General features: G+C 41.5%; 1 protein-coding gene across 6 annotated transcripts in view; it reads right to left on the bottom strand.

The window, feature by feature from the left end:
• PTPRG (protein tyrosine phosphatase receptor type G) overlaps window positions 1-26201 on the bottom strand; it is a 538241-nt gene that overhangs the window by 138415 nt on the left and 373625 nt on the right. For all 6 annotated transcript variants that reach the window (XM_083600381.1, XM_083600382.1, XM_083600384.1 and 3 more), the window contains exon 6: window positions 2805-2871. In XM_083600381.1, the coding sequence (XP_083456507.1) occupies window positions 2805-2871 (67 nt within the window). The remainder of the gene's footprint in view (window positions 1-2804; window positions 2872-26201) is intronic.

The raw sequence follows: 26201 nt of genomic DNA, 5'->3' as shown, positions 1-26201 counted from the left end.
AGTCTGAAATCAGAAGCTGCTTCTCTCCCGCCCTCCCCCCCTTTTGTTTTATGGGGATAAATTGCTTAGAACTGGAAATAGCTGCAGTACCTGCCTGAGGGCAGGAAAACATGGAAGAAACCTTGCAAGCGTTCCTCTTTATCCCAACGCTGCTAGGATGTTTGGCATACAGTGTATTTTTCTTCAATAGCATTTTCTATAGTACTTCTGGTAAAAGAAAACTTTCTGCAACATTAGGATTCTAGGAAACTAATTCTTGGAGACCAAGAAAAAAGAAAAAAAAGAAAAAAACCAACAGCAGCAAATTCTGCATTGATTTTTTATGTTGACATTTCTCTATCATCATTACTAAGCTGGTGACAGTGTGAAGGGCACAATTATTTATGTTCCATCAAATTAGCCTGTAATTCAAATCCCTGACGATATCTCCAGCCTAGATAGTTTATACTCCTGCAGAATGTTGTTTCTGACATTACACATCTTTGCTAATCACTGGAAGGACACGGGAAAGTGAGAAAACTTTGACATGAGGAGATGGCTGCAAGATTTTCACCATCTGCTGGTACCGACAAGGGTTTCATGCACATTCTGATTAAAGGCATGCTATATAAACAGCACATGGGTGAGGCTGTTTATTCCAGACTTGGGAAACCTGTGGCCCATCAAATGTAGTTCAGAGTCCAACTCCCATCAGCACCAGTCAAAATGCTCAATGGTAGGGATGATGGTAGATGTAGCAACTGGAGGGTCACAGGTTCTTTAAAGTTTAAGATGTTTGGGGAAGGGAGTTTTTGACAGCTGTGGTTACTACTGTCACCACAAAATGGTAACCTGGCAACTAAGGTGAGAAGTAAGGCCAAGAAGCAAGAGATTGGCGCAGCAAGAGGAGCTGAATTTCCCATGCTGCTTTGAGCTAACGAACCAACACCTTAGCTGCAAGCTTTTCCATTTATTATAGAACTTGTTTGCGCAACAGCTGATCACTGTATCACAGAGCTCCACCATCACCCAAGTGAAGGAACAAAGATTTTTTGCTTTAGCAAACAAGGATGCATCCTGCCCTGTTTATACCTCCACCCACCCAAAAACCTTCAACACCCCTGTTATGGTGGACGAAATTGAGAATTTCATTCTTTCTCATTTTCAGATTCTTATGAGGAGGCAGGTTTTCCCCAACACACCTGCTCATTTCCCCCACTTGAAATGTGAACCCCTGTTGAGAAGGAAGCAAAATATACATCTCTTGCCCACCTAGATTGTGCGGTGTGCAGGACTGAAAAATCATTATTATGTGGGGAGGGAAAGGCATGCCAGGGAATGATATCTCTATGTACCAGACAATATTCTATTTTTGAAGGGATGAAGTATACCTGCAAGATACAAGTATGATTAGGCGCCAGCAGGTATTCCAGCAGCAGATGGAAATGGAATGGGATAGTTTCAATCATCTTTGAGGGGGTTGAGACCTTGAAATACAGAGCAGGTAGGATGAAAGACTACAAAATATTCCAGGTCACTTAAATGCTAGGTTTGACTGCAGTGTCAAATTACGTAATCACCACAATAGCCCAATTCACTCTTTCGTTCGTTCTTTCTTTCTTTTTTTTGGTGCGCCAGAGTCTTCTGTTGCCCAGTGGGAACTAGATAATAACATCTATTTCTGCAGAAAACAACATGGTTTTCATCTCAGTGTGTAGTTTTTACTTCACAGCTGAAGACTACAATTTATAAATGGCAACAAGCGTATGGAAAATTCCTTAAATGAAGGACTTCGTGGTGTGTTATTGTTTAACCCCTATTTTTCACTTTCTCTAGATTTATTGGCATTCACAGCTGCAACATTAAATGACTCTGAAAGCAGAGAAATTAATCCAGAATCCTATTTGTTTTAATCTAACACTGTCAACTGGTTTTAGGTTTCCAGTCAAGAGAAAAAAAATGTTTGTTAAGCTCCACAGCTCTAGCTAATGTCTAAAGACAATCCCCTAGAAAAAGGTGTGAAGATGTTTTATAGACTGAACAGAGATTTATTAGGGTACCTAACTCTGTTTCTGCAGATGCCTTGTGAATTATAATGAGATTATTAAAACTTTTACAAATCATTACATTAAAAATCTGACATGGCTGCTTTTGAAATTAGACTGCTTCTCTGTAATTGCTAATGGTGCATTACTGGTGATAAGGCTTCGGAAAAATTTCTCAATAAAAACTTCTTCAAAAATTTAAGATTTATTTATTTCACTACCCCGTTATAAATTCAAGGATAATAGGTTTATGTGCATCAGAATAGCTGAACGATCACATTTATGTCAGTGATAGAAGACGTTTTCTTGCTGCAAACTTTAATTAATTTTCACAGATAGTTAATTTTCTGTTTCATTATCATCTCCCTAAATTTGAAAGACAAACAATTTATAAACAAACAGAAAACTTTTAGAGGGGGAATGAATTTCCAGAAAGCAAACAGAAAATTAGCTGCAGGAATAAAACGACAACCAAAGTAGTAACACACCTATCTATTGACTGGCTTGCTTTTAAAGAACGATTTATGATAAACATATTCCAAAGTTCCAACTAAAAAAAGACACTTTTTAAGAAAAGGATGTCAGTCCAAACCTATTTCCAGGTAACAAATGACTTTGGGTTTCATACAAACCAAATAATAGCTTCAGTGCCCTTAAACATCAGGGGATGAAAAATATACACCTCAACATGTCCTTTGAAAGGGTGACCCATTCCATTAAGGGCAATATTCCAGGGCTTCTACTCTTCCCAGCAAAAGGTAAATTTAAGCAGCTACTTACCATGATGTACGACACCCTTCAACCCGTGGATAATAGGCTCCAGTGCAGGATTGTCCCTCTGATTGACCTACATGTAAATAATACATGATTGGTTAAATCTATTCTGGCATCAGGCAGAAGAAGAGTCTCAATTTAATCTTCTAAAGGAGAGGAAAGATGCTATCTAGGAAGCTGCTTAGTCTTTATATTTAAAACAGGTCTTCACCAAACAATGAGCACTTAAGATTTATAATATAATAAAATAGGTGACAGAGACTAAATCACAAGAAAGTCTTCAGAAGGCATTAACACATTAGAAATATCATCATAACCTGGGAAGGGGGTGGGAGGAACGAATAGTTGATAGCTCTACACTTGCTTCTTTCACTGCCACAGATAAAAATGTCTTAGATAAATATAGAAATATCAAGTGATCAAAGAGCAGCCACTTTTTTCCAGGCAAGAGACTTAAAGGCATAAAACATGGAGGTCAACTGAAGACAACGAAGTTCTTCTGAATTGCAAGTGAGGTGGACGAGTCCTTGATAGAACGGAAAACTTTTATTTACTTCATCTTCTGCAGATTTTATTATGTCTTTTATATGCCACCTTTGTGCCCAGGTGCTCAAGGCCGTTTACAAGGTAAAATTACTAAAACAAATAAATGCCATAAAGAGTCAAGCTAGCCCTGTAAAGTTAGAGAAGGGACAGTTCAACTGAGGCAGGCCCTGATGTTGTCCTTGCCTCCCTCCTTCATTTTCATCTTTCTTCCCAAAGGGCAGGTGGTGTCTGCTGGCCCTGTGGTGTGGAGGGGATAATCTGACTGGGGCAGATGAATGCCTAGAAAAGGTCTAAGAATCATCTGCAACATGGCAATTTCAGAGACAATTAATTTCTACTTATGTTTTTTGTAGCAGAGGGTTTACATATATCGCTCTGCACTTGCAAATGTCAACGACCAGTCCGTGGCCTGTGGCGATGGTGCTGTAAACCTCACAGAAAGGGTTCCTATCCAAACTATAAGACCATCTTATTTCACATTTCAACCTTCCACTACAATGTTTGCCAATGCCCCCAGGAGGTACATGTGAAAAATGCCCGTTAGCACGTGCATCTGTCAAGAAATCCAATTATTTGGATATATGCGTTAATGGTCAAAACTGAGAAGGTGCCCTAGGCCAAACTCCAATCTATAGGATGACCCCCAAGCAAGTTCCCATACAAACAGGAATTCTCGTTCATTTCAACTGAGGGGATTGCTCGTGTACACAAAGGGATTTGTGGATACATTGTGCTCAAAATGGGGAAAAGCTGGTTTTTACTTAGAAACCCTGTTTTCCTCTCCTCCTTCCGCGGACTCATTAGCATTCCACAGGAGATTCCTTGGGGGGGGGGGTGCTTCTTGTATGTACACACTATGGGAAGGCACTCAGGGCTGCTGGTGGGTTAATTAAAAATTAACACAATTATGACAAACTGATGCAAGCCGGATAAAAATTAACACAATTATGATAATGCAAACTGGATAAATCGAAATAATTGTACTCGCTTTACTTTCAGAAAGGGTTCAGAGGAGCCTGAACTGACCTTCCACAGAATGCATTAGCCACAGTGGGTCTAATAAATAGTGCAAAAACATGTCTGCAACTAAGTGCCTTCAGGAGCAGGAGTTTTGAACCCATGATCCACCCTTCTGCTTTCTCACAATAACTTGTACCCTCTTGAAGTTGTTCCCCTCCCCAAGGGAATCCAGACCTAGGTTAAGAGGGGGGCTGTAGCTCAGCGGTAGAACATCTGCTTTGCATGCAGAAGGTCCCAGGTTCAATCCCTGGCATCTCCAGGAGAGACTCCCTGCCTGAAACCACAGAGAGCTGCTGCCAATTGGTATGATCAACAATGAGCTAGATGAGCCAAAGGTCTGACTCAGTGGTCCTGGAAACATACAAAAGTTATGTGCCTTGAAGGAGAGCCAAATAATGGACAATTGTGGGTGAGGCAATGGTTAAACCCTGGTTCCAGAAATTTTGATGTGCATAATACAGTGGTACCTCAGGTTACATACGCTTCAGGTTACATACGCTTCATGTTACAGACTCCGCTAACCCAGAAATATTACCTCGGGTTAAGAACTTTGCTTCAGGATGAGAACAGAAATCATGCTCTGGCAGCACGGCGGCAGCAGGAGGCCCCATTAGCTAAAGTGGTGCTTCAGGTTAAGAACAGTTTCAGGTTAAGAATGGACCTCCGGAATGAATTAAGTACTTAACCCGAGGTACCACTGTATGTGTAATATGTAGCTCAGCCACAAGGACTTGTACTCTAACTACTTGTTATGTTTTCAGGCGCCAGAGTTTATGGGGCACCCATAATTTATGGAATTAGTAAAAGTTAGGATTAATCAAGGTTTGATTGAATTTAGAATAACATACCAGCCAGCTTGATGTATCTGGCTGGGACTAAGCTATTAATTACGAATTGATGCTTTTGAATTATGGTGCTGGAGGAGACTCTTGAGAGTCCCATGGACTGCAAGAATATCAAACCTATCCATTCTTAAGGAAATCAGCCCTGAGTGCTCACTGGAAGGACAGATCCTGAAGCTGAGGCTCCAATACTTTGGTCACTTCATGAGAAGAAAAGACTCCCTGGAAAAGACCCTGATGTTGGGAAAGATGGAGGGCGCAAGGAGAAGGGGACGACAGAGGACGAGATGGTTGGGCAGTGTTCTCGAAGCTACCAGCATGAGTTTGACCAAACTGCGGGAGGCAGTGGAAGACAGAAGTGCCTGGCGTGCTCTGGTCCATGGGGTCAAGAAGAGTCGGACACGACTAAACGACTAAACAACAACAACAACAAGCTATTAAGAAACAAAGCTGAAATGGCCAGTTGGTAACCCATCAATAGAGGCCACCCGTAAGGCAGAAGTCCCTGCTGGGCACAGAGCAGGAGGTTGCCAGCATTACAGTGGGCGATGATGTAAGCAGAAGGGGAAGTTGCATTTGGCAAGGGTTTCTCGGGAGGAGGAGGAGGAGGGCAGAAGTCATGTGGGCTGGCTGGAACAGGCTGCAACAAAGGGACAGGAGCATGGCTGGTTTCTCTGTTTGCAGACCTAAGCCTACTGTTCCTAAGAGAGAAGCAAAGAATCTCATTGAGATGTGCATGCTGGAAATCCCTCCATGTAGACTCAGGCTGTATAAATGTGTAAATAAAACCATTTATAATAAAGACACCATTGTTGTGCTTCATTCCAAAGGAAACACAAGCCCTGGGTGAGTGCCTGGAACACCCTGGAATCTTGACATTGCTCAGTAGAGATTGCGGGTGGCCTGTAACATACTGGATGTTCAAGGATGCCACTGATTTTACTGATTCTTCCTCATTATGTCCATGACAGATGGCAGAAAAGAGAATTAGAGATAGTCTCGGACACAGCTTACAACTAGCCTAGTGACTTTTTGTGGCTCTCACACTCACTTTCCTGCCTCCAAAAAGTGTTTTTCGCACTTCTGATGTGTGGCAGACCTATACAGTACAAAGAAAAGGCATGGAAATGAAGTCAGAGAGAAATGAATAACAACAGCTGGATGAGTTGCAAATAAATCTACTGAAAGTAAGAGGTAGGCTTGCCTTTTGGGTGCAGGACCAACATCTTAACAGTTGATATAGAATCACACTGTGAGTGAGTTCCATGATTACAGCTGCACTAGATAGCAAGAGGCTTTTTGCAGAATGCTGGTGCACATTCCTTATGATTCCTCGTACCCTGGAAATATTGCAGAAGCCAGTTTTGCCTGCATCACTTGTCACATTTAGTGCTTTTGCTTTTAACTGCAATGCCATAACAGCCAGTAAACCATCATAGCTCTAGGTGCGGGTAGAACAGAATTTTGTTTGGTCCACATTTTTAAGTTGTCCTCCTTGTTGTTCTTCTGCAGACAGAAGACCATTTTATTTTCAACAGGCCTTTGGGAACTGACTGGTCTTTTGAAGGAAAGGGCTTTATATGGTGCTGTGATGCATTTGTTGCTTTTGTTTTCGATTTATTTTTATATTGTTTTAATTCTATCCGGGTTTAATTACTTTTTAATGATGATCTGCTATAAGTTTTTAGTTTTTCTGTATTTTATCTGTGGTTTGTATTTGTATCTGTAAGCTGCCTTGAGTCCCAGCTTGAAGAAAAGGTGGGCTATAAATAAATATAATAACAATACCATAGGTATTTAATTATGCATTTCGTGATAAAATAGACATTTTAGAATGCATCTTTAAATACTAATTTTCGTACTGTACTCACTTTTTGACAAGTTTTGAAAATTAATGCAGAACAGACTTATGAATAAACACACGTGGAAAACTGACACAGACTGGAAACAGACTGATCCATCCATCTCCAGTTCTGAGAGAGCTTGTGTGGAGAAGGCAGCTGAGATCCCCCCCCCCCCCGTTCAATAAAGAATACATTAAAAAACTATTATAACACAAAGCTTTTCTTCTTCTTGATCCATTACTTGTTTCATATTCACTCATCACTACAAGGAGCCAACTGCACATTTGACATATGCAGTAGCCATCGCACATAAAAAGATCATTCATACCCTGAGCGTTACTCCTTGCTCAGCAAATCTGCTCAAAGGTGGAACTGCAACCATCTAGCCATCCACAAGAGCACAGCTTTTAGCATTCGAAAAGAAAAGAAAAAGATTCTCAGGAAAGACTGGGCAGAACACTGCATGTATCATTTATAATTGAACAGTGCCTGTAATCCTCCTTGATGGAGACAAGTAAGGAACTACCACACTCATTACAGTGGGAAAAAATAAACACAGCCTTGCAGTTTCAGTGTACTATTGTGCTATTTCCAATGCTAATAGGACTTTCTCACCTTAGAGTAAATGGTACAAAGGTAAATCAAACCAGTAAAATCTCTTTGTTTATCGCTTCCCCTGTGCTATTTCTGTTCCCCAATGAACACACTGTCGTAGGCAGAGTGAGCGGCTAGCGTTTAATGTGCTGACTACAAAGAGCACACAATTTACAACTCACAACTGCCGTACCTTATTATGAGCTTAACTGGCCACATTATAATACACCGCAACGGAGGTCACGATGCATAATTTGGGAGAGATGCTTTGGGGAACTCAAAAGGTAGGGTAAGATTATCGCAATGTGCATTTGACATGGATCGCAGGACACAGCACACTTGGGTTTCATTTGAGGCACCGCAGTCACGGGGCAGGAAGGATAGCTCCAATTCAGTGGCAGCCCCACTGGGATTAGAATCACAGGCCTTTTTCGCTCGAGTGCTAAACATGCCATAGTTTAAAAACAACACAGCCATTCAAAGCAAGCTCAGGAAAGCTTCATGGAGAGGTCAGGGTTTTTCCTGGTGATGAAAAGCCATCAATTAGTGGGCTTGGTGCTCATATGCCAACACTGAGCGCCAGAATGGAGAACGCCTGTCCCTGTATGCTCCTTACCACTGTAAAGGAGGTACAAATGAATGTCCTGGTTCTGGCAGGAAGCACCAGTGACTCTGGTCTACCAAAACGTGGTGTTCTACCAAGTAACATAACATTCAAAAGAGCATGTTCTGTCTTTTTGAGAATGGAGGGGGAGAAAGAAGAGTTACATGTGAGCTGCTTCTTTCAATAACTCAGTTTTGGAAAGGGAAGCAATCTTAAGAGCTGCAAAACAGATCTTGAGTTTCTTCCCATGCCAGCTGGAAGAGAAGGAGTCAGCTGCGAGTGACTGAGGATGCATGGGCCTAAAAAAACACACCCAGATCTCTTGCTTTGGAGTAAAGCCAGGAGCAGTCTTGGAAACTGGGCGATTTAAGAGAGACAAGGAGAAGGACTCAGGAAGTAAGAGACGACTCCTCACCCAGCCTTTCTGTTGGTGAAATGCTCTGCAAGGAAAGGGAGAAATGTTACAGCCTTCCAGATGATGCAAGAAAAGGAACTCCAAAACTGCAACAAGAGCCTTCAAAGGTAGTGTTAGCACACTGGCATTCTGGATGCCATTAACGGCAAAAGGCCCGTTGCAGTCCTCAAGAGTGAGGGGCCTTGTTGCCACACTGGTCACTAGGGCTCAAGGTCCTACGTCACACAGGGAGCCTCCATGCATAGAGCAGGCTCTCTGCTTCAGAAGTTATTAGTGTTTTGTGTTGTGTTTATTGGGAAACAATAGAAATTCAGTCAGTGAATTACAATGTGGCAAGAGGGACACAATGGAGGGGGACGCAACGGAGGTGGGCAGGGCCAGTGAGCATGGTCCCGCTCTCCACCTCACACCAACATAGGAAGCTGCCTTATACAGAATCAGACCATTGTTCCATCTAGTTCAGTACTATCTACACCGACTGGCATTGACTCTCCAGGAGTTCACAGAGGAAGTCTCTATCATCCCTACCTGAAAATGTTGAGGATTGAACTTGGGACCTTCTGCATGCAAAGCAGATGCTGTGTCCCTCAGCTGTAGCCCTTCTCCTAATTCCACTGGAATCATAAGGAGCTGAACACACTGCAGGGGCTACTGTGGTCCCTTGACTCTAAGGCTGAAAGAGACTGCCGTTTTTGGAGCTGCACCTGCATTCTAATTACACTGGGAACTAGTTGAGTGTAGGCTTTAGTTGAGTTTGACCAAACTGCGGGAGGCAGTGGAAGACAGGAGTGCCTGGCGTGCTCTGGTCCATGGGGTCACAAAGAGTCGGACACGACTAAACGACTAAACAACAACAACAACAGGATTTAGGAACTACATCCAGTCTCCTCGTCCCAGTTCCCCATAGTTGTGGGAACTGCTTGGTTCACAGCAGTGCTATTTTTCTAGAAAAAGAGGTGCCGGAACTCACCACAAACGCCTCCCTTGTTCTCTTATAATGGCAATGGCACCTACCTGAGAGGTGCTGGAACTGAGTTCCAGCTGAAAAAAAGCATGGCGAGAGGCTATGAAAAACCAGGTTCTTCGCTGGTTGGACATGAGATACATACTTCTTTCCCATTCCCTCCCAAAAGATTCTGGCTGCTTTCAGAGCCATTAATCTGAAGCAATTGCTTTCAATCTCATTAAATGGGCTCCGGTACTGCATTACAAAGCATTTCAAAAGAGGCAAGTAATTCGCTGTCACCTAGTCTATCGAAATCTGAAATGGCGTCCATTCTGCACCAGAAAATGAATGGCTACAATTCTGCAATGCTTTTACTTAAGCCTTTCTTCTCAGAAGTGAATTATAATTTACTCCCTATGAAACATTTGGCCCTTGACGTGGAAACCAATAATCTTCAATCTTTCAAGTCTTACCCATCTGCTAAGTATAACAGCCAAGACAACTGGCATGCCAGGAATTGGATGAAGCCAGCTGCTTCTGCAGTATCATAGCACTAATATTCAGTGACTATCCTTCGAGAACCCTGGGCTTACTTGATATTTTCCTGTGGAAGCAATTTAAAACATACCCAATGTATTTATTTGCTTGTTCATTTAAGCCTGCACTTCACCTTTCCTCCAAGGAGTTCAGCTCTGTGATTTAGAGTCACAATAGATGGGACTGAGAAGAAGTCACAACTTGCCCAGCTGGCCATCTAGGAATATTATAGCACAACAGGGATGTGAAGCCACATCTTAAGAGCTACATTCACAATGAAGACTCTAGACCTTTGACCACATAGGATTTCTGTTCCAGATTCACAGAGAGGATTATGACATGAGACAGTGAGCTATGGAACATGGAGATTCAATTAATGCATGAACAAATTGGATGCAAAGTCTTGGAGCCAAAATAGTCACCCCTTTGATGCTAGCCTCAATTTTTCAGTACCCCGCAGGATAGATACCCTTTTCATATAGAAGACCAGATGTGGGGAACATTGGGGCCTCCAGATGTTGCTGAACTACATCTCCCATCAGTCCCAGCAACACGGCCCATGGCCAGGGATTGTGGTACTTGTAGTACAGCAATACCTGTACTAGGCTCTTAGATTATCCAGCACGGCAGGAGCTGAACTACAATTGATTTATAGGTATTGATTGACTGATTCGCAGTGTGCATGGCGGACCCTCCAGGGCTTTCTCTTTCTCCAGTGATCAGGACTCTCCCTAAGGCCACGCTCCACCTCAGGCCACATCCCCCACCAGCCCTGCTCTGTGTGTATTTCTCAAAAGCTTTCCCCAGACTAGAAGGTATCCTTGAATTGCCTTTTGCTTGTGTGGATGGAGAGATCCGTGTGTGTGTGAAATCTCTGCTGGAAGGTCGCTTAATGTACAAAGGTAAAAGAAACTGATGTCCATTTCCCCACCATCTTTCTTCCTCTGACCTGGCAAAAGCCACTCTCATGTGTGTCCTGGAATGTTGCTCATGAGGGAACACAGCCCTTGGGCTGAAAGGAAAGTTCCCCACCTCTGATTTATAAGTATTTTTTTACCTTCAATCATATTCCCAAGACGGTTTATATGAATAAAAAATAAATAAAATGCAAATACAAGCAAAATAAACCAATGCACTACCAAAAAAGAAGCAGAGAAAAAAGAAAGTTGTACCTAAAAAACTTGAGAGGGGAAAGAAGAGGACTTTGTGCTCCCAAAAAGGTCGTAAGGGCAGATGTCAGATGAATCTCTCTGGGGAGAAGTTCTAAGACTGTGCGGCCCTCGTTCTTAAACATTATCGACCCCATCCAGAGGACTGCCATATCAAACTCCACTTGTAATATATTAACAGCTCAAAATATAACTTGTCAGTTCTCCTTCCATATCTACCAACACATAATTGAATTACCTCTCTACAGTTTATATGAATAAGAGTGGTTAAGGCTTAATAAAGGTCAACTTATCTACAGCAAACAGGACGGTTGTAAAAGGGAGCACATTTACACACACAGTCTAACAGAAGTAATTTACTCCAACATTAACTTCAGTATTAAAGTACTTTACAAGTGCTTTTCACACGGCTAATTCAGGACAAAACCACTGGTATTCCATACGCCTCAGTGTTTCCCCAGTGAAAACAAGGTACATATATACTTTCAATACCCTTCTTGCATAAAGACTCTTATCGCTGCCTAAGGACCTCTTCCCCAACCACATTGTACTGAAGGTCCTTCTCCCCTTGCGGTATTCATTCATTCTCCAACAGACAAGCCTGCATCCGGGGGGGCCACTAGGTGGCGCATCGGAAGATGGCTGACAATAACATCTCTCCGACCCACACGAGGTAATTTGGAGGCTATGATGGGGGTAATTAGCCTCCTTAACCTCCCCAGGATTGTGGGGGGGACGGCCCTTGCCTGCTGTGCCCTATACCACCCCCGAATTTGTGGGGGTGGGGGCACTAGGCACAAAGCCCTCCTGTGGGATTCCGGCACTCCTGGACGCCGTCCAGTTGCAAGCATCTTCAAAAGAAACAATTTGGACGAGATAAATTGCACATGCTTCAAGGAAAAAGGGGAGTAAAGACTGCTGACAGAAGAGATCTCTGATAACAAGACAAGAATAAAATATGAGAAGATACGTCAAGATACGGTACGACAAATGACTGAGGGGGGAAAAAACCTGCCTTCCTTTTTCTTATGTGATTTAACAAGAATCCCCTCCCCTAATGAGTCAGAAACTAAGGACTTAAGCTGTGGATTTAAGGCTGTGTGGAGATAAACTTTCGAACCAAAGCAATGTTTCAAGATGAAGCTGGAAAGCTAGGAGTTTTGGAATGACGCAGTTAAAAATGCCGTCGCCATTTTGGGAGGCATTGTTGGAGCTCTTGGGTCTGGGAGGAGAAAGAGAGAAATAGAGTTGTTTACATATCGTGGATCAACTCCTCGGTGGGACTTAAGAGCGACAAATGCCAAATTTATGATGGAAAGAGCGATGCTATCTACGAAGGAGATATATGGAAACCATCTGGACTTAGTGGAGGAACGGAAAATCCACACAGGATTATTATTTTGCTTATCGGCTTAAGGAGACTAACAGAAGAGATCGTAAAGGAAAAATAGAAATTATATGAACAAGATATGATGTAGAAACACCAAGATAAGACTGGATAGAATTATGAACTTTGTCTGGACTGATTGGGACTGATTTGGACATTAACGCAGTAATAAGATGATTTGAATCCCCCTTTGGATCTTGAAGTATGGATTCCCCCAACAAAATTTAAAAATTTGGCTTTGTAATTTGGAATTATGTGATGTGATTTGATTTGATGTGATTGGCCAGTTAATAAAAATTATTTTTTAAAAAAAGACAAGCCTGCATCCATTTAAAAAGCAAAGTTTGTTGTTTGGGGATATAGATATCCTAGAAAACTAGCTGCCCTGTGTAAACATGTTATCAGCAGATCAGAATTAACCTCATTGGAGGTTTCACAGAAATGGCAGGATATGTGCCACATAGTGCCTTACATTGCAGTCCTAGCCATGTGCACTCAGAAGTTAGTTCTACTGAATTCAATAGGGCTCACTCCCAGATAAAGGGAGGTTAGAACTGCAACCTGAGAGTTCGTGTGTGTTTTACACTATACATGTGCACTATACATGCAACATGAGAATGTGGTGGCTCCCTGCTTATGGAATGCTCTCCCTAGGGAGGCTTGCCTGGTGCCATCATTACATTATCTTTAGGAACCAGGCAAAAACAGTCATATATATATATATATATATATATATATATATATATATATATATAATGTAGAGAGAGAGAGTGTCATGATGTGCGAGAGGTGGAAAGTAATAGCAGCATGTTAAGTTAAATAACCAAGCCAAAAAGATACATGAGCTACAGGGGGTCTAGATTCGTCCAGATGACAGTTAGAGAAGAGAAGAGAAGAGAAGAGAAAAGAAAAGAACCAATCAGCTTTGAAAATATCTTTTTTTTACTGATAAGAACAGATACTACACTTTTTTTTTTTTTTTTTGGACTTCCGGGGTGGCGCTTCGGAAAAATGGCTGATTCCCCTTAAACGGAGGGGACTGGCTCCGCGGAAACTGGGGTTCTTACCGCTACGGCGCAGCGGGGACCCGTATAAACCACAGGCGGGTGAAGCCTGTGGACGTGGGACTCGGCGGGCACCTTTTTGCGCCCCCCCAATCGGCAAAGGAGCTCAGTTTTGGGTCCCGGAGCTGAGCGGGGAATTGGCGCTGTGCTGTGAGTCGTCTGCTTGTTCCGTGGAGTGAAGCCGCTAAGCCGTTGCCGGAGAGCGCTGCCTTCTTCCTTGAAAATTGAAACCAAGACCAACGATCCGTGAGTAGGATTAATTCGACAATTAAAGGAATTGATTTAAAAGATTTGGCACCGAAGGCGGAGAGGTATAAAAAGGAAGTCTGCCTCCCGCTTTTTGTAAAGAAGTAAAGCAATGAAGATGCAAGCAGGAATTTAAAAAGACTTTGTTAAAGTTTGCAATCCGAACATTAAATAAGTTTTAACCCCCCTCTGATGCAGGGAGAGGAGGGGGGAAAGATTTGAACAGCATTTCCCTGTAAAAAGAGAGAGAAAAAGCAGCTAAATCCACTGCTCAAACCCCTGAGACCGGCTGCCGTGAACTGTAAATACTGCTTGGGGAAGTGTGCTGTCGCTGAAAGTATCTCTACCTTGCAACAACTAACTCTGCATTTGAGGATATAATTAAGATACATTTTTATTGTTTGGTTTCTCCTGATTTCAAAGTAACATCTTACAAATAAATTGAAACAAAAAAGCAAAAACGTTGTCCTTTGGAGACTGGGGGACGAAAAGGAAAGTAAGTGACTTTAGAAACATTATTGGTTCCTGTTAACATTGTGTCCCCCTAGAGGAACTTGGAATGCTGCAACTGCAGCTGGACTAAAGGAATTTTCCATTTCAAAATAAGCTTTGTCTTTGAGTGTGGGACCGACCTTGAAAGACTTTGACTTTGAATGTGCAACTGACCTTGGTCTTTATTTGGAGGTTATGGCTGATGGGAAAGACAAATTAGAGTCTCAACAAGCAACCAGATCTGGGAAACTTTTGCGTACAGATATTGGACTGCAGAGGAGAAGTTCAGTACCCAGCTCCTCTGGTTTGCCAACAACAACAACAACAACACCATTGGTACAACCCAAATCTAAAGGTATGGCGGCTGATGATGCCTTAGCTCAAGCTCTGAGTAGAATAAATGAGTCTCTGGACAAAATAAGTAGACAACTTGCTGAAGCATCAAATAAAATTGATCAGAACACTACAAGTATTAATCAAAATACCACAAGTATTAATAACTTGGGTCAGAAAGTAAATACAAATACTGAGACCATCGAGAGGCTAGTCCAGGAATCATCTTCAATACGAAAGACAGCTGATGAGGCAAAAGAAATTGCAACCTACACAGCTACTGTGGTAGAAGAGAAGATACCACCAATACATAGACAACTACAGGAGCATAAGTCAACTCTCTCTATGTTTGAATTGAGAGAGAAACAGACAAATTTGAGGGCCAGGGCGATCCCTGAACTGGAGAAGAATAATCTGATTGAATTCCTTACAAAAGAATTTGCTGATTTTTGGAACCCCGACTTAGAGAAGGACAGTTTCAAGATAGTGAGTGCCTTTAGACTGGGGAAAGGAGGGAGAAAGAACAAAGTAAGAGACTGTCTTATTACCTTTCGAACTAAAGAGGAGAGGGATAAAATCTTGAGCTTACATTTCCAGAAAACCTTGGTAATACATCAGTCAAGAGTGGAACTATTTAAGGATATCCCGAAACATCTTTTGGACCTTAGGTCCAATTATAAGGACTTGACTGCTCTGTTGAGAAGCAACGGAATCCTCTTTAGGTGGGAATTCCCTCAAGGTTTGTCTTTCAGTTATAAAGGCAAGAAGATAAGAATAAAATCAGAGGACGACAAAACAAAATTTTGGAGAGACCACGGAGAAGATCTGCAGAAGAAAGTTCAAGGAGAGCTAAGATCACTTGTAAGTGAAACCTTGGATATACCAGATCTTCCTCCTGAGTTAAAAGAGCGGCTGAAGAAGGTGGTACCACCAACTGACCAGGAACAGGCACTGGGTGCAGTGGGAGGAGAAGCATAGTACCTACATCATGGCTCTGCAACTATTAAGCTGGAATTGTAATGGTCTAAATTCCCCTCAGAAGAGGAGATCTGTATTTCATTTATTAAAAAAGGAGCAATTGGACTTGATTTGTTTACAAGAAACTCATATAACAAGATCACACAGGAAATTGTTGGTCAACAAAAGACTTGGTCAGGAGTTTATTTCATCGGATAAAGTGAAAAAAAGAGGAGTTGTTATATATATAAAAGAAAGATTGCAACCGAAATTCATATTTAAAGATGACCAAGGAAGAATTGTGGCAGTGGAAATTCAAATACAGGGAGAGAAATTTTTGATAGTTGGCGTTTATGCTCCAAATGAGGGGAAATCTGAATTTTTTAAAAGGTTGCACGAGACCCTGATGGACTATATGGATTACAATCTCGTTTTGCTGGGAGATATGAATGGAGTGGTATCTACACATATGGATAAGGCACAAAAGCAGGTAGTCACCAAGGATGGTAGACTACCGAAGACCTTTTTTGAGATGACAGACAACTTGGATTTAGTGGACATTTGGAGAATAAGGAACCCCTTGGCTAAGGAGGGAACCTTCTTTTCTGAAGCCAAAATGACATGGACTAGAATCGACCAAATATGGGTAACTAGAGGTATGGCACCAAAGATTAAGAAAGTGGAAATCTGCCCTAAAACCTGCTCTGACCATAATGCTGTTAAAATGGAGATGAAATTGATATCAACTGGCTCCTTCAGATGGAGGATGAATGACACCTTATTTAGAGATGAAGAAATTGTAAAGAAGGCCCAAAAAACCTTGAGAGACTATTTTGAGATAAATATGAATTCTGACGTGGAAAAAAGAGTAATCTGGGATGCTAGTAAGGCGGTGATGAGAGGGTTCTTGATACAACAGAATGCTTTAAAAAAGAGAATCCAAAATGAGAAGAGGGAAAAAATTTTGGAGAAAATAAAAGAAGGTGAAAAAAAATTGAGAGTTAAACCTAAGTCACAGGAGATATTGAGAGAAATAAAGTTATATCAAGTGGAACTCATGAAAATGATGAATCAAGAGATTGAATGGAAAATCAAACAAATGAGACAAAAGACATTCGAGTCAGCCAATAAGTGTGGGAAACTCCTGGCTTGGCAAATGAAAAAAAGACAAAAACAAAACACAATCATAAACTTAGAAGTGGAAGGAAGGAATATACAGAACCCAGCTGAAATTAGAAACTGTTTCCAGAGGTATTTTAAACAATTATATACACAAGGGCCACAGAGAGAAATTGATTTGGACCAATTTTTGGTGAAAAATGGATTACAAAAAATCTCTCAAGAAAACAAACTAATGTTAAGTGATAAAATAACTGAACAGGAGATAGAAGGTGCCATCCAAAATACGCAATTGGGTAAATCTCCAGGGCCGGATGGACTGACTTCCAGATATTATAGATCTTTAAAGGAATGGTTAGTGCAACCTTTGAAAGAAGTCTGTAATGAAATAATGCAGGGGAAAGTGGCACCAGAATCGTGGAAAGAAGCATATATTACACTTGTACCGAAAACGGAGACTGAAAAGACTCAGCTTAAGAACTACCGTCCCATATCATTGCTTAATGTGGATTATAAAATATTTGCTGACATTTTAGCAAAAAGACTAAAAAAGGTGTTAGTGGAAGTGATACATAAAGACCAAGCTGGCTTTCTCCCAGGAAGACATCTTTCTGATAATGTCAGAAATATAATTAACATTATAGAAAAATTGCAAGAGAATATAAACACTAAGGCAGTTTTGATATTTGTAGATGCGGAGAAAGCCTTCGACAACATTTCTTGGACTTTTATGAAAAAGAATTTACAGGGTATGGGGGTAGGCCAGGGTTTTGAAAATGGTATAAGTGCAATATATTCAGAACAAAAGGCAAAATTAATTGTGAACAATGTGGTGACGGAAGAATTTAAAATAGAAAAAGGGACACGACAAGGTTGCCCAATTTCCCCATTGCTTTTTATATCGGTTCTGGAGGTTTTGTTAAATATGATTAGAAGGGACCAGTCAGTGAAGGGCATACAGGTTGGGGCTAGACAGTACAAACTGAGAGCATTCGCAGATGACTTAGTTTTGACCTTACAGGAGCCAGAATCTAGTGGTAAAAGGGTTTTAGAGTTGATACAAGAATTTGGTCAAGTTGCAGGGTTTAAATTGAACAAGTCAAAAACTAAGGTTTTAGAGAAAAATTTAACACAAACTGAGAGGGAAAGGTTCCAGAATATGACAGGTTTAACAGTGGTTAAGAAAGTTAAATACTTGGGGATCAATATGACAGCAAAAAATGGGAATTTATTTAAAGATAACTATGAAAAATGCTGGGGTGAAGTGAAAAAAGATCTAGAAATATGGTCAAATCTGAAACTTTCTTTGCTGGGCCGTATCGCAGCTATAAAAATGAATGTATTGCCGAGAATGCTGTTTTTGTTTCAGGCATTACAAATTGTGGACAAGATGGATTGTTTCAAGAAGTGGCAAAGAGATATCTCAAGATTTGTCTGGCAGGGCAAGAAGCCTAGAATAAAATTTAAAATATTAACGGATGCAAAGGAAAGAGGTGGATTTGCCCTGCCGGACCTTAAACTTTATTATGAATCAGCAGCTTTCTGCTGGCTGAAAGAATGGCTACTTCTTGAAAACACAGACATCTTGGACTTGGAAGGGTTCAATAATGTATTTGGATGGCATGCTTATCTGTGGTATGATAAGGTCAAAGCCCATAAAGCATTCAAAAATCATATTGTTAGGAAAGCATTGTTTAATGTTTGGATAAGGTATAAAGACTTATTGGAGAATAAAACCCCAAGGTGGCTGTCACCGATGGAAGCGAAAGCTCAGAAAAAGCTTAATATGGAGGCTAAATGGCCGAAATATTGGGAAATTTTGGAACAAGATGGAGATAGATTAAAATTGCAGAGTTTTGAGAAACTAAAGAACAAAGTGCGAGATTGGCTCCATTATTATCAGATAATGGAGGCATATAATTTGGACAAGAAAATTGGCTTCCAGGTGGAAAAATCAAAATTAGAAACAGAGTTGCTAGATCCCAAAACTAAGATACTTTCAAGAATGTATAACTTGCTGTTAAAATGGAATACGCAGGATGAAATGGTTAAATCTGCAATGATTAAATGGGCACAAGATGTTGGACATGATATAATGTTTGCTGACTGGGAACAGTTATGGACCACAGGTATGAAATTTACGGCATGTAGTGCCTTAAGAGAGAATATTATGAAAATGATTTATAGGTGGTACATGACCCCGGTCAAGCTTGCAAAAATTTATCACTTGCCCGATAATAAATGTTGGAAATGCAAAGAAAATGAAGGCACATTTTTTCACCTTTGGTGGACGTGCCCAAGGATTAAGGCCTTCTGGGAGATGATATATAATGAATTGAAAAAAATATTTAAATATACTTTCTTGAAGAAACCAGAGGCCTTTCTCCTGGGCATGGTTGATCAATTGGTGTTAAAGAAGGATAGAACTTTCTTTATGTACGCCACAACAGCAGCAAGAATACTTATTGCAAAATATTGGAAGACACAAGATTTACCCACTCTGGAAGAATGGCAGATGAAGGTGATGGACTATATGGAATTGGCGGAAATGACCGGCAGGATCCGAGACCAGAGGGAAGAGTCGGTGGAAGAAGATTGGAAGAAATTTAAAGAGTATTTACAGAAATATTGTAAAATTAATGAATTTTAGAATAATGTTGGATTAAAATTAAGAGATTTCTAGCTGTAATGAGTTAAAAGAATATGGAAAAAAAATGGGTTTATAAAAGTAAAACATTAAGAACGTAACAATTTAAGAACAAGGATTTGGGTAGAATAAAGAGGGAAACAAATTGCTGAGTTAATAAAGTGAATTAGAATACAAAAAAGAGAGGTATGAGGAGGTCCAAGAAACAAGTAAATGAAAAATAATGTGATGGAAAGGTTTTTTTTTCTTTTTCTCTTTTTTCTTTTTCTGTTTGTTTTTATTTTTTGTAATGTAAAAATCTTAATAAAAATCTTATAAAAAAAAAAAAAGAAAAAAGAAAATATCTTTTTTTTGTTTCTCCATGCATCACTCCACAGCGCTGCGCAAGTTCACCAGTCAAAGCCAGCACCACACCCTATTATACCGCTTGTCGATAATACACCCATCTGCAGATTGCAATTTGCTCCAATTTAGCGCTAAAGAGCGAGTTTTCCAGGGGAAAGCAATGGGACAAGGGCAAAACTGCTGAGACTCGTGCTTAGAAAGCATGGGACAAACAGAAAACTACTCAGACTCGTGCTTTCTAGGCTCAGGACAAGCAGAAGTGTGGAAGAGTCTTGAACACCAACCTCTTGTGCTGTCAAAGGTTTACAAATCCCAAATCCTATGTAACCTCTTTCCTTCTAAGCCCTGGTATTGTCAGTATTTGAATGGGAGTAAAAAAAAAAAAGGTGATCAAAGGTGTGTGTGTGGGGGGGAAGAGAATCATTCCTTTTAAATCAGGCCTCTGGCTTTTAATTATGGCCATTTTGCGTTGGTACGATGTTAACCCTGCAAAAAACGTGAGGTCTGCAGAATGGCAACTCACACTCATAACGATTAGTATCAAGAGGCACCTTCATTGTACTGTTTTTGATGCCTGTTAAAAAAGTGTTTTGTTTCAGCAAGCCTACCCAGATTACGTCATTTAATACGTATCCTTGTACTTAAACTCTTGATTTTATCAGTATTATAAATATTTGATAATGTATTTCTTGGATTAAGCTATCTTTTCGTAAATGAAAAAAAATACGAAAACACTTCTGCTTTAAGGAAAAACAGGACAAAATAGGAGCTGTATATTACCGGGGGGTAGGTAATGGCAAAGCAGGACTTTTTCTCCAGTACCATTACACAGCAGCAGTTCTCAAACTATTTTTCCCATGGAACACTTGAAAATTACTGGAGGTCTTGGCAGACCACTTAATAAACTTTTTTATTGTTGCTCTACAATTCAAAGCACATACATGACTCATATTTTAATAACCTTTTCCCCTTACCAATGCAACGGATGTGCTTTGGGATTAAATAAGAATATTTTTAAAATAAAAAACAACTCCCACCACTGCCCTTCCACAATGACATAATCACCGAAGCCAGAACAAAATTATGAAAATTGTTAGCCTGATAACCCAGCCCTGATCAAAATGGTCTCAAGGGCAGGTCCACGTACACATATTCTTGATTGCTCTGCAACCTTCTCATGAGTCACCTGAACGGAACTTGTGAACCACAATTTAAGAGCTTCTGCTGTAGCAAAGTTCCCCAACCATAGTGCCTGCCACATGTCTTAGACTACAGCTCCCATCCACCTCAGCCGGCATGGATGTGCTGCCTGGGGCTGCAGGGAGTTATCATAGAATTTTAGAACTGTAGAGTCCAACCCACTGCAATGCAGGAATCTCAACTAAAGCATCCATGACAGGTGGCCACGTAGTTCAGAACTTCTGGAAGGCACCTGGTTGGGGAAGGTTGTGCTATGGAGCTGACTGGAGTGCAAGGAGCATATCAACTTCTACTTTGTATTGCTTTCATGCTGCTGAGAAAATACATTGCTGTTCCATATTCTCTTGTACTGAGGAAAGCATGCTGGAGAATACTGCATTGCAGTCACTCTCTCCCTGTCTCTGTCTCAGGGTGGGACACGGGTGGCGCTGTGGTCTAAACCACTGAGCCTCTTGGGCTTGCTGATCAGAAAGTCGGCAGTCCGAATCCGTGCGACAGGGTGAGCTCCCGTTGCTCTGTCCCAGCTCCTGCCAACCTAGCAGTTCGAAAGCACACCAGTGCAAGGAGATAAATAGGTACAGCTGCAGCGGGAAGGTAAATGACATTTCCATCAGCTCTGGCTTCCTTCACGGTGTGAAGTAAACCAGAAGCGGTTTAGTCATGCTGGCCACATGACCCGGAAAGTTGTCAGCCTGAAAGCGATATGAGCGCTGCACCCTATAGTCACCTTTGACTGGACTTAACCATCCAGGGGTCATTTACCCTTTTACCTATTTACCTCAAAGGGTCATTGTGAATATAAAAAGGGGAGGAGATCATGAAAGGTGCCTTTAGGAGGCAAAGGAAGGCTATAAATGTAAAACACCAATGAAACATACAGCAATAAATTATATAAAAGAGAGCCAGTGTGGTGTAGTGGTTAAGAGCGGTAGTCTCGTAACCTGGGGAACCGGGTTCGTGTCTCCACTCCTCCACATGCAGCTGCTGGGTGACCTTGGGCTAGTCACACTTCTCTGAAATCTCTCAGCCTCACTCACCTCACAGAGTGTTTGTTATGGGGGAGGAAGGGAAAGGAGATTGTTAGCCGCTTTGAGACTCCTTAGGATAGTGATAAAGTGGGATATCAAATCCAAACTCTTCTATAACCCCTTTTAACCACCCTTACCCTGGAGGGAAATGGCCAATTAAAAGTACGCTGCTGAGACTTTAATGCCTCTTCTTACCAGAGACCCTCTTTAAAAGACAAAACAAAAAACCTCTTGCCACAAGTCAATATTCATTTACAAAATTACAGAGAATATTATTTCTCTTATACAGCTATCGAGAATATTTTTTTAAAAGGGCACTTTCTAGTTAACAGTTCTATCACCTACTCTTGACTACTTCTAAACCTGAATATGGAAACTCAGTTCCAATGACATGTAACCATGACAGATAGAGAACCAGCAAGTTTTCTCCCTGGCGTTTCCTGAGGGCAAAGCAATGGCTGAAACAACTAAATGGTTATGGCTTGTTTTGAAGAAAGATGGAGAAGAAAAGGAGGGGAGGGAAGGGAGAGGCACCACTGGACTTTGAACCACAATCTGTTTTCAGCAAATACTGCCATGACCTTGGCTTTCAAACAATACAAAACACCAATATATTGAGGTGAGTTAACCCAGTCCCATAGTAACATGTTTCAGGTTCTGTGCCTCAAAAGCAAATGCCGCAAGGCATCAAATGTGCTTCTTCAACATTTAGGTATTAACAATCCTGCTCTCAGCAAAGAATACAATCAACGATGAGAGAGAGAAAGGTTGAGAAGTCCCAGGCTCCCATAGTTTCACAGGAATTTTCATTCAAATGTCCTCCCTGTTTTATGGACTGTTCTTCTGTGTTTGCAAAGGTAGGAGAAAAACCTAATGGGTCTTCCAATGATTATGTTAAATAGAATAATGGGTATGCATCGATCCTTCCAGCTAATTCCACTTCAAATAATACATCATCCTGAGTGAGAGCTTTTGCTGTGATGTATTAACTTAATTCACCATCACAGCATTAGGAAAAGTATTTAACGTGAGATATTAACTAGCAATGCCAAAGAGAAGGTTGCAATTATTTTGCAGGTTATGCTAAAATGGTTTTAAAAGCCACTGAGCTCATTTAATATAATTTAGAGAGGCCTTACGCACATCAAGTTCTCTGACAGCCCTCAAGCATGTGTGGAATGAATCACGGCACTTCACAGCTTCTCATGGAATATCATCAGAAGAACATTCCACTGTGGCAGGTGGTCACTCCCTCTTCCCAGACTCAGAGCCAAAATGCACAATTGGAGCATCAGATGGTACAGCTTCTGCTGTCCTGAGTTTAGGTGGGGGTTCATATGTTTGAGTTATTCCTTTTTTCTTTTATTCTTTTAAACCTAACCTCTTTCTACCCAAAAAAAATTACATGGGCGAGCCTCAGGGCACCAACACTCCCTTCTGCTTTTGATTAACTATCGTTCAGAGTTGTGCTCAAACCCAAACCTGTGGGTGATCTTAACTATCCTGCAGGCCTTTTCGCACCTGGTCTGGGAGGATTGACTCCAGCTACAAACGCGGAGACTGCTGAAAAGTCCAGAGGCCATTCTGGAACACCTGCTTTGCAAGCCTTTTTCTACCAGCGTGTATTGCCAGCTTCAAGACTCACACTCTATGCCGCTACCGCCTCAAGGAACCTAGCTCCTCACTGCCATAATCACCAGCTGCACCTACTTTTCCTTGTCTGTCTCATCGTTGCTACTGCTGGCTTGTATGCTAGGTGGAGAACCAAACAGCAATCAGGCAGTAGCATCTCCTGCTCTTCCTTCTCACCACCGCTTGGGGCTGAGCTTGCCAGTGGGTGCCCTGCTAGGGTGTGGGCCCTCAACAGATGACCAGTCAAGCTGACTTTTGTTGTCAGCCCTGCTGCCAGCATGAGTGGGTGAAGTTAGGAGCACTTGGTGCTGCTTCATGACTTCATAGCTTATGATAGTTTGAATTGGGGCAATGAAACACCACAGTGGTGGAATTATCAATCCCAGATTTGACTGATAGAACGTGTTCCTTGCAGCTAAGCACAGGGGGGAGGGGGAGGGGGTGCGAAGCTGAAAGTTTATTCAGAGCAATTCTGGTTTTCTGTGCTTGCTTGCTTTCCTTCGAGAAAATAATATGGCTCCCTCCCCCTCCTTACAGCATGCAGTCTACTTATTTAAGCAGCAGTGTGCAACATCTCTCAATACCACCAGCAGTTCAGCTGGAAAAATTGCACACCAGGGGGTAACATTTTATCAGGATGAAGCCTATTTTATAAAAACTGCCATCAGCGATACATGGAGCTCTCAATACTTGGAGGGGTGGGGTGGGGGTGGAGTCACATGGATCCGTGCTTTAGTGTCACCGCAACCTGTCTAATTTAACGAAGAGAAAGACCAAGTATGAGAAGAACTATTTCGCTTAAAATGAGGAAGGAAAAGGAAAACGTTTCAGGGGAGCGGGGACAAATTGCAGTTCTTTGTCTGAACATTTGAAAAGGCAAAGTTTGATGTTAAGGCTGAAAATGGGCTCTTGCATCTACACCTCGGAAAAGAAGCATATTTTTGCAACTCGAAAAACCGCGTAATAAGAACAACAATTTGCAGAGCACAGCAGGTACATTTCTGTGATATATAAAGTGTGTGCAGCGGGGGGCGGGGGGGAGAGCAGATTGTGGCCTCCATATCATAAAATGAAATATGCTTGTTGGGTGAATGCTGCTGATAAAATTGGTATTCTGATAGCCTGTTACAGCTGCATTAAAAAACCCAAAAAAACCTGCTTGTCCAAAGATTACATGTGGACGCCCTACGGAGGAGACATATGCTAGTTCTAAACCCCGCCACACACCTTCCCACATCAAGCAGGAAGGTCTGAGGGTGTTTGTGATTGTGTGTAAGCACGTTCAGTTAAATGCACTTACAATGTATCCACAAGCAGGGACCCCAATTGAACAGGGTTTCCAGTTGTAAGAAGGCTTGTAAGTGTGTTCAGTCACATGCACTTACCAAGTTCCTTTAAGAACTTCCCACTCAACATGGGAAGGTTGAGGGTGGAGAAGGCAGGGCAAACTCACAAGGCAAAGGGCAACGTCAGCTGACTGGGAGTGCCTACAAATTCCATTTCCTTTCCTTGTGGGGGCCTAAAGTCAAACCACACAAGCAAAGGAACCAGGTGCCACAGCTTTACCTGCCCTAAACTGGATGCCAGATATGATGTCATGTTAAGGACAGGTAGGCAGGACTTGGGGGAAATAGCCTGGTGGGTCCAATTAGGAGCCCACCACTGCTTCATTGAGATTCTTTGGAGGGGTGGAGGGTGGGGTAGAAGTCGTCTTCAGAGAGGGCTGAAAAAGACAGCCTGTTGCTTCCAAGAGGGACTCTGTATTATTTAAAAGTCCTAAATAGTGACACACTTCCTGGCCAGGCAAAACAAAACGTGAGGCATCCCCCCAGTTAACTTTTAGGCTAAAGAATCTGTTCAATTTTTAGGCAAAATGACCTGTTCAATGTGGTTGATATGGATACAAAGGTCTCAAAGAGCCGTCCAATGTATTTTCAGTGCTGGTTCCCAGTATTTGGAGGACTTCAAGCAAGATGCTCTCTATTGGTCCTTAAAATATAAATCCAAACACACACACACACACACACACACACACACACACACACTTATGGGGCTATTATACAATAATGAGCATTCTTTCTGATTTGCTTGTGGAGTGTTAACACAGCTTTCCATCAGTCATTCATTCTTCCCATACTTTTCAATGCACTTCCCCATTACTTTCCAAATTGCTAAATTGTTTTTTTCAAAACTGGATGAGCTAGGGCAACAAAGCACTTTAATCTACTTGAGATGCAAAAACCAGTGTTCATTGGAATGCCCCTCACAAAACACTCAAAAAGAATTCAGAAAAATATAATCCAGAGGGTTCCATTTTTATATATCAATTCAGATGGCATCCTCTACAAATTCACCACAGCTGCTTTACAAGATCTTCACATCCTACTGCAGTGCAAATGTACGGTTGTTGTCTCTCCTGTGTATTGAAAATACTTG

This window comes from Podarcis filfolensis (genome assembly GCF_964270895.1).
Source record: "Podarcis filfolensis genome assembly, chromosome: 2".
NCBI classification, from domain to species: Eukaryota; Metazoa; Chordata; class Lepidosauria; order Squamata; family Lacertidae; genus Podarcis; species Podarcis filfolensis.
This window is presented reverse-complemented; position numbering and strand designations above follow the sequence as displayed.